The following is a 14262-nucleotide window of genomic DNA, read 5'->3' on the forward strand; positions in this document are numbered from 1 at the left end:
ACAGATATCCTTCTATTTGATGCAAAGTTATACTTAAATTGTCAGTATACCAATGAATGTTTATGCCAGGTACTGTGTTTAGATGAAAAAAGGCCTGATATGTGTCAGGAACTCTAAATTCTAGTTCTGTTGCTGCTTACTTGGCTCAGGAGTCCCTTTTTAGTCTTAATAATAATAGTAATTATAACGTGGCAGTCTTCTGTGCTAAGTCCTATGCTTATTTGTCTTATTTAATATTTACCACAAACCTGTGAGATTAGTATAGTTATTGTCCCCATTTTACAGATGAAGAAACTGAGGCTTAGAGAGATTAAATTACTTTCCCCAGATCACGTAGTGAATAACTTGCCAGTTTGGGACTAGAACTCAGGTCTGTCTGAAACCAGAGCCCAAGCATTTAACTGCTAGACCCTCCCCTTCCCCTGGCTTCTCCTGGGCCTCATTTTCTTACTTAGAAAATGAGAACACTGGACAAGATGCCCTACAGGGTTCTTCCTGGTTTTATAATTCTAGAAATCTTATATTCTAAATATATATCTGATCTAAATTATGTCACCAATGAACAATAGGAAAATGGGAAAGTTTTTCAATCATCAAACCTTGTAAGAATTATAATGAACATACTTAAGAAATTAACTTGGCATTTCTGGTTTAGTACTATTAACTCAGTTATCAAAGCCTAGCTACTTCAGTGTTGTAATCAGCATAAACAGTGGGTAGAGCACAGAGCACCGTTTAAACTACACCCGATCTGTGATTTGAATTTCAGTCAATTTCTTGAAATTAAATGGATCTGAAATTCCATTCTGATAGCAATAACAAAGCCATTTTAATAGTCTCAGTGGAGAATAATTTAGTTAAATACTTGTCTGTCGCTTCAAATGAAACAGAAAAGACCGTCTATTTAGAAGCCATTCTTTGTTGAGGCATTTTTCTGGTTTGCTGCTCTTGGTGTTTATTTTGAGTAGTTTATATGAAAATAAGAACTTTATTGCTTCTTAGAATATCACAGGCCCTTATTTCCCATCTCGATTAAATAAATATTAGTCTCTGATACAGGAGCTAAAGCTGCACTCACTGGATTCACCACAGCCTTTCAAAGCCAGAGGTGCGGGTTTGATCTATCACCGGGGACTATCAGATTGTGAATTAGAAGTTTCACCAACTAAAAATGGTGTGGATGTCAACTTGCAGTTAATTTTCAGTTTGAACCTCAAGTAGCTGTTTTCTCTGTTCTGGATATGGTGGCATTTTAGCCAAAAGTCCCAGTATAATCAGGTCGTCCCACAGAAAATACTTCAGGACACAGATGATCTTGAAAGTTGATAAACAGTAATAGCAGGCCAAAGTTTTGTAGATTAAAACTTCACCTGGTTTACTCTCTTAATTGAAAAAAAAAAAAAGAAGTTTTCAATTCAATAGTAGGCATTTCAGCTGAAGTTAGAATTTCTTTCCTAGTAAGAAGTAAATCAGTGTGATTCCATGTTCTGAAAAATATTTCCTTACACACAACTTGTTAACAAAAATAACTAAGATTTGGCTCCTGCTCTCACTGAGTTCACAATCCGGTGGAGAAGTCCAACATGTTAACATTAATTACCCCAAAGTAGCAGAAGTATCATCATACAGGTGCCTTCATGTTGCCATCAACCTGAGGAGTTCTCATAGATGATCCCCAAAATGAGACAGGCCTGGTCTCCTAAAATCAGTGTATTGGGACTAATAACAGTTAACACTTGAGAGCTGTATGCTTGGCCCTGCACAAGTGATTATGTGCGTTAATTTATTTGATTGTGAGGTAAGTATTGCTATTGTCCCCACTTTACAGGTGGGGAAACAGTGGCCAAGGAATGTTTACTAACTTGCCCAAGGTCACCCCGCCAGCAAGTTGGTGGAACCAGGATTTGAACCTAGGCAGTCTAAGTGTACCACCCCACCTCTGAATCCCAGGCTGTACCGTCTCTCTCATGAGCCAGTGCAACCTTTACTGTCTTGAGTTTTAAAATAGCTGAAAAGATGATCCATGTATATTGATAAAGAAATAGCTTCAGGCACCCTAAAGAGACTGTAAGATTAGCACTAGCTAAATTCAACCATTTAGTAGGTACAGCCATATGTAGTGATTTGGTGTATATTCCAGTGTGTTAATATAAGTAAAAAATTTCAGGAGAGTTTTTATTGCATCCCTAGATACTGGAAAGTATTTATCTCTACAACACTAACTTTAACACATTCACTTTACCCCAACAGAAACTAAACAGGGTTTTCTCCTCTTGGAAACATTTGGAGTATTTGATCATCACACTCGGTTAATTTCTAAGTTATCTAAACCTGTTTATCCACCTTTAAGGTCCCCTCTCGCTCTGAAATAGAGATAATTCTACATGCATCACCTGATGTTTTATTATACACATATTATTTCAATTAAAAATATGCCATAATAAACTAACAAATGTGAAATGATAGCAATTCACATCATTCTGCAAAATGGAGTCACATCTCTCTTTGTTCAGGTTAACCAGTCTTTTTCCTCTTCAGACTGTCTTAAGATTTTTTTTTAATAGACTTTACGTTCTAGAGCAGTTTTAGGTTAACAGAAAAACTGAGCATAAAGCACCGAGTTCCTGTATGTATACTCCCACCACCACCACCACCACCACCACCACCACCACCACCACCATCACCCTCATGGCTGCCCTCGTTATTAACATCTCACATTAGCGTGGTACATTTGTCACAATTATGAACCGATATTGATACGTTATTATGAACTAAAGTCTGTTGTTTACATTAGAGTTTATTCTTGTGTTATACACTGTTTTGGGTTTTGACACACATGCATCATGCCATGTATCCACCAATATCATACAGTAGTTTTCACACCCTAAAAATCCCCTGTGCTCCACCGCTTCACCTCTCCTCTTCCCTGCCCCTTACCCCTGGCAGCCACTGACCTTTTTACCATCTCTGCAGTTTTTGCCTTTTCCACAATGTCCTGTAGTGGGAATCATATAGTATGTACCCTTTTCAGACTGGCTTCTTTCACTTAGCCATGTGTATTTAAGGTTCCTTCATGTCTTTTGTGGCTTGACAGCTCATTTCTTTTTATCACTGAATAATATTGCATTGTATGTATGTACTGCAGCTTGTTTATCCATTAACTTAGTAAAGGCCATCTTAGTTTTAGCAATTATGAATAGAACTGCTATAAATATTTGTATGCAGGTTTTCCTCTTAAGGTTTTTCCCCTCTGGTCCAAACCCTAAATAATGTCTCTCTGAAAATTATCTTGAGTTGTGTTTAGTGAAGAAGAATCAATGGGAAGTTGCATTAAACCCTGATAATTTTTAAGTAAAATTGCAATTTTTGCCTTATCTTTTAGAGTTTTCCTTAATAGAAGCCTAAGAGATCGAATATGCCTTCATATTGGGGCACACTTTTAGGAAGAATGATGTCTATTAATTATTTTTCTCCTTAGTAGTACAACTTGGATGCTTATCTCCTATACCACGACAGCTTTGGAGACATTTCTATTTCAAATTAAAATCTAAAAGCACATAGTAGTAATGTGTGAGGGATTGTAAAGGTATCTATTTAATCTAAACATATTTGTTTAGTGTTGCCTTTTATGTTACTGGTTGGTTTCTCCAGCTAAACCAGTGCTCAGACACAGCCTTCATTTCTGGAAGGATTCCCAAGGAGAAGCATTAGCTCTGAGATCCTGAATACTACGCCCCCAACATGTTCCATAGAACACAGAGCCTTCCCTCTGTCTGTCACACTTCACCTCACACTGTACAGGCATATGTTGTTTCATTGCACGTTGTTTTATTGTGCTTGACAGATGTTGCATTTTTTTTGCAAATTGAAGGCAAGACCCTCCACCAGCAAAAAGATTGGTACTTGCTTTATTATGGTGGTTGGGCACCGAGCCTGCATAAACATCTGGTTACTGACGCCCATGCCCCTTACAGGGCAGGAACCATATAAAGAATATATGGTATCCCTGGGGCCTGCTGTATTATAGCCACCTCATAAGGTACTTGTGAGGGTTCAATGAACTATTGCCTGTAAGGGGTCTAGTTCAGTATAGTCTCAAAATGTGTTGACCTTTTCCTTCAGATGTTTGAAAGACAGGTAAATTGATGGATGGATTCACTTTGGATTATTTCATTTGTTTTTCTCCAGCTATAATGCCAGTACCCCAGTCATTACCCAGGTTTTCTCTGAACACTGTAAGAGAAGGGAGAGGAAATGAAAACTGTACATAGATGGTGTATGTATTCTTGAGGGTGGTAATTTGTTCCTAAATGGATTGAGAGTTGCCTCTTTTAAATAATGTGTCAACAGGACTGAACTTTCCAAAACAATAAATTTGTTGCTTTGGCCTTTCAGCATTCTCTTTGGTATGAATAGCTCCCACTTCAAAGATCCTAAGACGTACAGTGTTTGGTGAGATGAGGGATTTGCTCTGGCCAGATGAGGTTGTGTTGTTCTCTTGTGCCTCCTTAGGCATACACCTACCCCAGCCTCCCCTCCTGAATTTTGCCCCAGGGTATAATTGTCACTAATATACAACACTGTTACTTTCCTTATTAAATACACCATTAGGAAACATCTGCTACTGAAAGAGGTGTGCCATTATATTCAATTTAATACTCTCTGAAATCTGACTTTGTCTAATCCCATAGTTAATGGTTAGTATTGGTCACACGTGTTTGTGCTCAAGGAAATTTCTCTTAAAAGAAAGAAAAAAAATATCTGAGTTCAACTACAATAAGATAGATATCTGCCTTCCTGATGTAAGAAAGGAAGTATTTTAAAACTATCTTAAAGTCAAGAATAAGCAAATCTTCCGGTGTATTTAGGTTTTAGGACCTTCATTTCCCAAAGGGCTTAAAGTTTTAGCGTAGTTCAGACTTGTTGTTGAGTCTCTTCTCCTTAACTTGTATGATTTTTAAACTTTCGATCTGGAAGCAATTCTAAAGTTGAATTTTCCAAATAATTGTGCCTTGATTGAAGTGTGAAGACTTGTTTTCTGTGCGTACAAGAAAACAAATTAATGGTGGAGGATGGATTGGAAAGCTTGAAAAAAGTTAGTTTAGAATTAGATGGAAATGTTAAATTAAGAAGCCTCTTTTCTTAGAAAAGATTCAAACTAAAGTTGTGTTTAGTTCTTCAGTCCTTATACAAATCCCTTCTATGAGGAATTGTCACTTTCAGAAATAATTTAGGGACTACTTCTTAGGAACCAGGCTGGGAAAAACTTACAAACAATTGGTTTTTTTTAAAGTCTCTGTTGCCCAAGTTTCACGGAAGAATCAAGTATTTTATCTTTCACTCTCTCCCAAGTACTAAGCAAGCCAGGTAAATAGAGATCTAAGCTCGTAAGTGTGTGTGTGTGTGTGTGTGTGTGTGTGTGTGTGTGTGTATTAAAATAGTGCTACACACACAAAGAAACAACCACATTGCTAACTCCTCATTGCTGAGCTGTGTTCATGTGCACTTTTTGCTTTGTGAATATTTTCCTGGGGGTCTACCCAACAGAAGACTAACCAGTTCCAACTATCTTATCCCATCTTCTTCATACCTCAGTTGTCTTAATTTTTTATTTTTGTTTTTATTGCTCTTGTGACTCGCTTTTCTCCAATATAATACCCTCTTCTGTCTTTAGTTCCCACTTGTCTTAAGCTCTTTCTAAATGTGTTGAGTCAGCTGTCATTGGTCCAGATATGTTACTCTGCTGAATGTTCATTGTTGCAAACACCATTTCACTGCCAGCCCAGCAGGTAGCCCAGAGATTATTCAATTATGCTCACAGTCTTTGATTTTGCTTCTGCACTCTTTTGCCAGTAGGGTGCTGTGTTTTGGAAAGCTAAGTAGAAGCGTTCATCCTCAGAATAACAGGAATCGTTAAAATCTGTTGCTGTTCACTACATGCTAGGCCCTGAATTATGTAGTCCCCATAACAACTCTACAAAGTAGATGCTATATTAACATACCCAATTTTCAGAGGAAGTAACTAAGACATAGAGAGGTTAGATACCTAACCACACAGCTCCAAAGGGGTGGAGTTTAGACAGGAAGCCAAACTCTGCCCTCCTGTGCTCTTACTTAGTGCACGACAGTGCCCCCTGCAGGAAGGAGCTTATCAATGAGCCCCTTCATAAGTTAAAGATGAACACACACACACACACACACACACACACACACACTCTGAAGTTGTACTTACCGTGTTTCCCTGCAAATAAGACCTAGCCGGACCATCAGCTCTACTACATCTTTTGGAGCAAAAACTAATATAAGACACGGTATTATATTACATTACATTACATTATATTATATTATATTATATTATATTATATTATATTATATTATATTATATCTGGTCTTATAGTAAAATAAAACCAGGTCTTATGTTAATTTTTGCTCCAAAAGACTCATTAGAGCTGATAGTCCAGCTAGGTCTAATTTTCGGGGAAACAGTACAAAGTGATGGACTGAAAAAGTCAGTGTGTTTTTTCACGTTTACAGGTGGCTTTTTTAACTTAAAAGATCATAAAAATTTTAAACAGGTACAAAAAGGAGAAATAAAAACCACTGTAATTTTACCATCCAGATGTGGCAAACATCCTCTGTTAACACCTTGTTCGGATATAATTCTCCAGGCTGATTATTTGTGCATTCATAGGCATCACTTTTCTATAAGAAAACATAAAAATGGAAATATTCTGTGCCTACTGTTTTGTAATCTATTTTTAAACACAATAATATAATGTGAAATATTTTCATTTTAATAAATACTCAGCCCCAATATCACCTGTGTTGGTTGATCAATATTCCAGTTCATAACTGAACCAAACTTAACTATTTACCCTTGTTGGTCAATTGGCCATCTCCAATTTTTTTTAAATTATAACCAATACTAAGGGTAACAACCCTATATCTGATTATTTCCTTAGAATAAGCCACTTAAATATAGAATGGCTGGGTCAAAGGGTATATAGACACAACTTGAAAATGGGTAAGAATTGCCAAATTACCTTCCAAAAAGCTTCTTCCAGTACACGAAAACCTGTTGACATTTGCTTGTCACATCTCGCAAGGGCATATACTTAATACCTTGGATGTGCTCCTACTGTGTTTCTCCGAAAATAAGACCTACCCAGAAACTAAGTCCTAACCGGACAATAACTCCTAGCATGATTTTTCAGGATGATGTCCCCCGAACATAAGCCCTAATGCGTCTTTTGGAGCAAAACTTAATATAAGACCAGGTCTTATTTTCGGGGCAACATGGTAGTTGAGGGAGAGCTGGGGAACGTTTATGAGAAACCACACATTTTCAGCCTGACCCCTGGGCTTCTCATCTGTATGTGATAACATCTGTTCCAGACATAACTCCAAAATCTGTCTTTATGACCTGAACTCTTTGTTTTATATGAAGAATGGTTTATACTTTCGCAGTCCCTGAGCGATCATGGAAGAATTCAATAATTCTTCTTAATTGCTCTGAAGACCAAAAGTTGCAGTTAAGTGCTAAAGATTTGGGGAAATCATTTGTCAAGTGGAGAATAGTGTGTTTTGATAAATTACCTTCTCTCTGAATTAATTTAGGACGCAGTGCAACTGAGTTTACATGATAGCAGCAGAGAGCGGTTCCGACAGTGACTTTCAATCAAACTGATCAACTGCATTTTTAGAGCAGAAGTTCTCAGAGTGTGGTTCCCGGACGAGCAGCAGCAACAGCTGCTTCTGGAAATTTGTTAGAAATGCAAAATCTTAGGCCCTACCTCAGAATTACAGTGCTAGTCCGTTCAGGCTGCTGTAACAAAAGTGCCATATACTGGGAGAAATTTATTTCAGTTCTGGAAGCTGAGAAGTCCAAGATCAAGACACTGGCAGATTCAGTGTCTGGTGAGACACTTTTCCTGAATGATAGTCAGCTGTCTTTTCACCTGTGCCCTCCAATGGCAGGTGGGATAAGGGAGGTCTCTCAGGCCTCTTTTATAAGCACACCAATCCCATTTATGTGGGTTCCACCATCAGGATGTAATCACCTCCCAAAGGCCCCACCTCTTAATACCATCCCATTGGGTGTTAGAATTCAACATATGGATTTAGGTGAGACACAGATATTCAGTCCATAGCATTTACTGAATCAGAAACTCTAGGGGTGGAGCCCAATAGTGAGTTATTTACCAGGCCCTGCATGTGATTCAAATGTGCTGGAAAGTTTGGGAACCACTGCCTCAGGCCTCTGGGCCTTCCAGTAAGGCTGCTGTATAGATAGGCTGCTCTGGTAGAATCATTCTGCCTCGATACCTGGAAACCCGCTGGGGCGCCAGGAATAGAGATAGAGGACATCTCTTTGCGCTGTACTAGATTCAACCCGGGTGTGAGGGACACTGGTGGTACAACAGCTGTGTCTTCTGCCGGAGGACTATGAATGGCCACTTGCCCACTGTCTGTTTTTGTCATATGGTCTTAGGCTCTGTGTTCACCCAGCCTTTGTGTCAGAGTTTCTGTGACCAGAAAAGCCCTTGAGAGGTCATTTAGCCTATTTCCCAGCCAGATGAGACAACTCTTAGTCATTAGTGACAGATGAAAATCCAAACTATTTTTAAAGATGTCCGGAGGATTGTTTCAGCTGCCCCTAGTAATCATTCTGCCTTCTCAAGAGGTCTTTCCTTCTCATCTCCATGCTTGCAATGTAAGCTGAAGTCCTGTGGTCAAATTGAAGACCTAACCCTTCTCTTCCTTGAGGCTGAAAAATCCCAAGATCTATGAAGCTTTTGCCACCTCATAGGAATCTCTTGGTTTATCTCTAGTCATATCTGTGGTTCTCTTCCAAGTTCTTCCAAAGCCTCCATACCTTGCTCTGGGCACTGATGCTCTCTGAACAGTTTGCTGAGCTCTCTGTGTGTTGAGAGGCTGGCACTGTGGTTCTTCGTTAGAAAGCTGGCTTCGTGCTCATTCCACACACATGAGATCATTTGCTCATTCATTTAACAGTCATGGATTTCAGCAGCTGTTCGATGAATCCTATGAAATCGCTGAGTTAGCCATTTTGACCCTTAAAAATGGCAATTTCATAGGGCGCAACCTAAGACCAGGTGCTAGTCATTATGGGGGAGGCAAATCAAGAAAGGTATGGACCATCCTCAATTCCTGTATAATGAGGGAAACAGACAACCCCGAGACCCAGGCCGGAGGTCATGGGGTGGGGGCAGGGAACAAGAGGAAAGCCATCCCGTCAGGCTGGGAGGCCAGACAAGGATCTCCCCAGAAAGTGACATTTAAACTGAGTTCCGATGGGTAAGAGTTCATTTCAAATTGCTGATTTGTGGTCTGTTTTTTATCTCTTATAACCCCAGGACAGCTAATTTCGCTGCATACAAAATCACCATGATAATGCTTGCTTTGTGTATTTTTTTTTTAATCATTTGAAAGTCACTTAGGGCTACCAAACATAATTGTTGGATCCTATTATAATTTAATTGCTGAAACTGAATATAATAATTAAACTTTGAAACTAAGGGAAATATTACATGGCAAAATTAATAGTTATGACTCAGCACTGACTATCTAACGAGAAAGCATTCTCAGGGTAGCCATGTGTAGGTTAAAAATATACTATATGTTGGATGGCAGAAGACCATCTGGAAATCTATTCCCTGGTCTGCGCGGGGAATGATCAGGGTATTGTAAGCATGAAGGGTCAGTGATGTAGTCCTCACTGTTCCCTCTCTGTGCTGATTGTGGGGCACACATGATTCTTATTAGGAACATAAACGTCAAACCCAACGTTGCAGCTTAGATCTGAGCGCTCCGAGTGGTAAGCCTCTTTGCTCTCATTCACATTTGTGAACGTCACGGTCTGAGATCGTCCCTGCATTCTCAAAAGGATATTCTCATACTGCTGATTCTGCATTAGAAAATGAGAAACGATTTATTTCAGGACGTGCTTTACGGCTAAAATAAAAGCACCAGTGGTGATTTCTAACTTGATGCAAAGATTCCATGCAGTTCATGATTTAGACTTGAAAAGGAAAAGAAAAAAGATGGTGAGTTCTTTACTTGGTGAATCCAAAAATCCCTCTTTTTAAAAAAAAACGCTCTAAAAGTGTTTAATTGCTTTCCCTATTGAGAACAATAGTCCATGCATCCACCTCCAGAGGTGAAATTATGACCCCTGTTCTGTGTAACGCTTACAGACAATACAAACCCAAGTGCTACATGTAAGGCTGGCTTTAAACTTAAGATTCAAAAATTGCTTTTTAATTAAGCTTCAGAAATATAACATCTCTATTTAACTAAATATTGTTTCTCTTGGAATAATGAAAGGATGATCATCTTAATTTGGGAAACTGAACAAAATACCATTGAAAAGCGCCAGAGTACTTTTAGCAGGAGAACAAGATGCTGTCGGTTAGGTGACTTGGGGGGCATTACTCAGGAGTATTCAGCTGCCTCGTACCCAGAGCTCCTCATTACAGATGAGTCCCCTATAAAGCTGTCACTGAGGGGAGGGAGTTTGAGGACTCTGGGAAACCTCGGCAACTCCACGAAGAATGTGGCATAGGAAAGAGCAACGAGAAACAAAAGAGAACCATAACATAAGGTTTGCCCTGAGCGTCTTCCTGGGGAGATGGGCTCGAAGAGGAGAGGTTGGTTTCCACAAACAAAGAAGGCTTGAATTTTGAACATACGCAGCTGGGAACATTAGCTCTCCAGCAAAGCTGCAGGTAGGTCATGGAAACCAGTGTTGCCTGGCAGTGCGTGCTCTGGAACTCGAGCAGCAATGTCCGTATGAGGTGCCAGATCACACTGCATGACCACCCCCAACACTGCCATTCACAGAGGCCTGTCCACAGCCTGCGTCAGGGGCACCCCAGTGCCGCCTCCAGGGAGGAAAGTGGGGCTGCTTGGCACCCACAGAAGAAAAAGAAATGACCACCCTTTTTCTTTTCTGCCTGGGTATATGATGTGGAATCTTTGTGTCAGGACAGAAATCACGGCTGATGCCTTCATTTCGGCCGCAGAGCACGTGTCCTGACCTATCTGTTGTTCAAGCGCTCCACTCCTTTTCCCGGGCACTGATGGCACCGCGCACGGCGTTCCTTTCATGTCTGCTGCCACCATTCTCATGAAGCTGCTCTTAATCAGATCAGCACTTACCAATGTTTCTACTTGCTAATGCCAGAGATTTCACCCAGGAAACCCAGCAAAAGTAGCCGTTCCTCTGTGTGCCAGCCACTGCGCTAGGCACAGGGTTTTAGGTCTTTTCAGTCCTCGTGGCATCATCAGGCGCTGCCCCCACCTTCTAAGGAATCTGCTTGACTTCTGTGATACTGCCCTCAGGCTCCTTCTAACTCTGTTTCAGGTGGCCTCATTGACTCTTCTTTCTGCCCCAGCCGTTAGGTATTAACGTTCTTCCCTGAGGGGTGGTTCTTAGCCCTCTTCTGATTCACTCCTGAGCCACCTCCTCTGCTCCCGTCTCCCCAGCCACCCTCTCCATATGGATGGATTTCCAGATCGGATTCTTATTTGTAATTTTCTCCTGGACATCTCCACCTGATTATCAAACTGAGCACATTCAAAAGGATTTCATGCAAAAGCATGTCCCCTTCCAGTTAATGGCCTCTTTGTCTGTGACATTCTCCTGCTCCCTCGTCTTCTATGGTGGATCAGTTAGCACATCCTCTGGATTCTTCCTCCTCAGAATCGTGGCTCCCTCGTTTATTCCACCATGCCTCTACTTCAGCTCAGGTGCTTAGACTCTTGTTTGAATTTGCACCACAGCTCCCTGCCTCCCTGCAGTTAGCCTCTAGCTATTCCAGCCATCCAACCACCAGCTCCATCTCTGCGACACAGATTTGATTGTGTCACTCCCTACGTAAAAGCTGCCAGTGGATCCTAGCTCTGCAGAGTAAGTCACAATCTTCCAAACCTACTGTACCAGCCCCCTCTCCCGCCAATTACCCAAACCCACTACGTTATTTCTTATTTCCAGGCATGTGTGTGTGTATATGCCAATTCTGCTGCTACAGCAGCCTCTTCTGCCCTCTTTTGGCCACCTGGGAAATTCCTAATCATCCTTTAAGAGCCAGCTCAATCACCTATGGCAGGCAATCAGTGTTTGTTGAATGAATAAATGAATGAATGAATGAATGAATGAATGAATGAAGATTTGCCTCACCCTCTCATTCAGAATGAGACTCTCCCAGCTGAGTTCTCTGGAGACACTGTTCATATCTCTGTCACATTTGTCAGCGTTTGTGGTGTAGCTGTTCGTTGTATCAGACCAGGCCAGGAATAGCCGTGCGCGGCTCTTGTGCTGCTCCTCCTCTCCCTCTCCCGTGGCTGACATCACTCCCAGCCCTCTTTCCCAGCCAGCACAGACACAGGCTCAGAATCGTTCTCAGCACAGCACTTTAGACAGCCACTTTCAGCAGACTGCAACTTACACGCAATTTGAGGTCTATGTGGCAGCTCCTGAAGTAGACCCTGAGTCTTTCCAACAGGAAGCTCAGTGGGCTTCCTCATATAACCAGTCAGTTGCTGAAATAAATGAAAAATGTGTTTTTCTAATTTTTAATTTGGGGGATTTTTCTTAATACTAAATAAAATGTTGGTGTTTTACTCTTATGTTAGCTATGTATTGTTTCGTGTTACCAATAAATCTGCTCAGGAGAATGTATTCATGACAAGAGATGAGCAAGATGATTTGTTGAAATCCATTGTCATTCTTCGCAAAGAATTCTTCATACACATGCACATTCGGTGCACGAAACCACTGTCTGCTCCTGCCATAGCCCTCTCTTTCCAGAATTCAGACCACTGCTTTGCCTTAAAATCAACACACGGCGTGTTGTTTCTTCTAGCCTTGCCTTTGATTTGTCTTGCATGTTTTTAAGAGTTGGTTGGATAAAGCATTGAAAAGATGAAAGTGTATCTAACCTTACATTCCAATTTCGTAATATCTCTTTGGCAGTCACACACAAAAAAAACCTCATGAGTCGGGGTAATTCTAAAACTAGTTAAAAAGCACTTTAAGAGAGCTGCTTTTTTCTTTACTGTATGAAACATTTAATAAATCTTAAGTGGTAATACTCTTAGTAATCCATTCTCTTTACCTTTGAAACAGGTATAGTAACTATCAAAAACGTGTCAAAATCAGGACAACATGAAACATGGTTTCGATGGCTCAAGTGAAAAATGCAATGTAATTACCATTATTGAGTTCAATGACTTTCATTCCCACCATCCAACTAAAAGCCTTCTTTAATTCTGGTCACATATCAGAATTTAAAAATGGAAAATTGAATCATATAGATGAAGAAATCAAGACAATTTACATTTTCTCCCAATTCCCTTAATATACATAAGACAGCTGGTTGTGGAACACTCAAAGTGGAAGGTTCTTGCATGGCAGTCATAAGACTGCCATTCAGTAAACAGAATGAGGAGAAAACAGAAAAAGAAAAGGAGAGACGGGTCTGTAAAAGCCTACAGCATTTTAAAATCACAGGTTCACTGCCTCTACATATAGCTATAATGCCTATGCTCTGTTTACTTTTTAATGAATTTATGCTGTTGGTGAATTATTGAAGTGATTTCCACTCACCTTTTTATGTATTTTCTTTCCTGTTATGTTCTCACCTTGTCTTGTCTGGAAAATCCATCAGGCTAACTGTCAGGTAGGTTCTTCTTGATGTTCAGTGTGATTATGAGGGGGTATCCATAGCGGGAAATGAAGTAAACAGACTGCTGGTGACCTGTGATGAATGATAAAACTAAACAAAAAAGGCACATCCTAAATTACAGAGAAACTTTGCAGATGCATAAAACTGGAGAAGCTGGAAATTCTAAGCACGTGAAGCCAGTGTGAACGTCTATCATAAGAACTTAGCCTAAGGGACTAGAGCAGCGCTAAACCATAAAGTAGGTTACCTGGACTGTCCCATTTTGCTGTCGCTCAAAATGCAGACTGCTCCTGGGGGGCTTAATTGTTACAGAGTGGTATTATATTCCAAGGGGTCACAAGTGATTCTGCTGTAAATGTACTACCAGCTTTCACAGCTTTGGCCAGGCTTGAGAAAAATTCACAATGATCTGTAAATCCCTATTTTAAGTACACATTCAGACGTACGTTGTGCCTTGAAGAAAGAGAGTGACTAGGAAAAAAGGAAGCATGGTGGCATATATTTTGTTAATGCTAAGCTCACCCTTGGAGTTAAATCTGATATGGTTTAACTC

The 14262-nt window shown here is 40.3% G+C and overlaps 1 protein-coding gene across 11 annotated transcripts in view; it reads left to right on the top strand.

Annotated features, from left to right (window-relative positions):
• The window catches only part of ANKS1B (ankyrin repeat and sterile alpha motif domain containing 1B), a 914119-nt gene that overhangs the window by 859419 nt on the left and 40438 nt on the right, over positions 1-14262 (top strand). For all 11 annotated transcript variants that reach the window (XM_033118713.1, XM_033118715.1, XM_033118712.1 and 8 more), the window contains one exon: positions 13692-13703. In XM_033118713.1, coding sequence (XP_032974604.1) covers positions 13692-13703 — 12 coding nt within the window. The remainder of the gene's footprint in view (positions 1-13691; positions 13704-14262) is intronic.

Source organism: Rhinolophus ferrumequinum, chromosome 10, assembly GCF_004115265.2.
Source record: "Rhinolophus ferrumequinum isolate MPI-CBG mRhiFer1 chromosome 10, mRhiFer1_v1.p, whole genome shotgun sequence".
NCBI lineage: Eukaryota > Metazoa > Chordata > Mammalia > Chiroptera > Rhinolophidae > Rhinolophus > Rhinolophus ferrumequinum.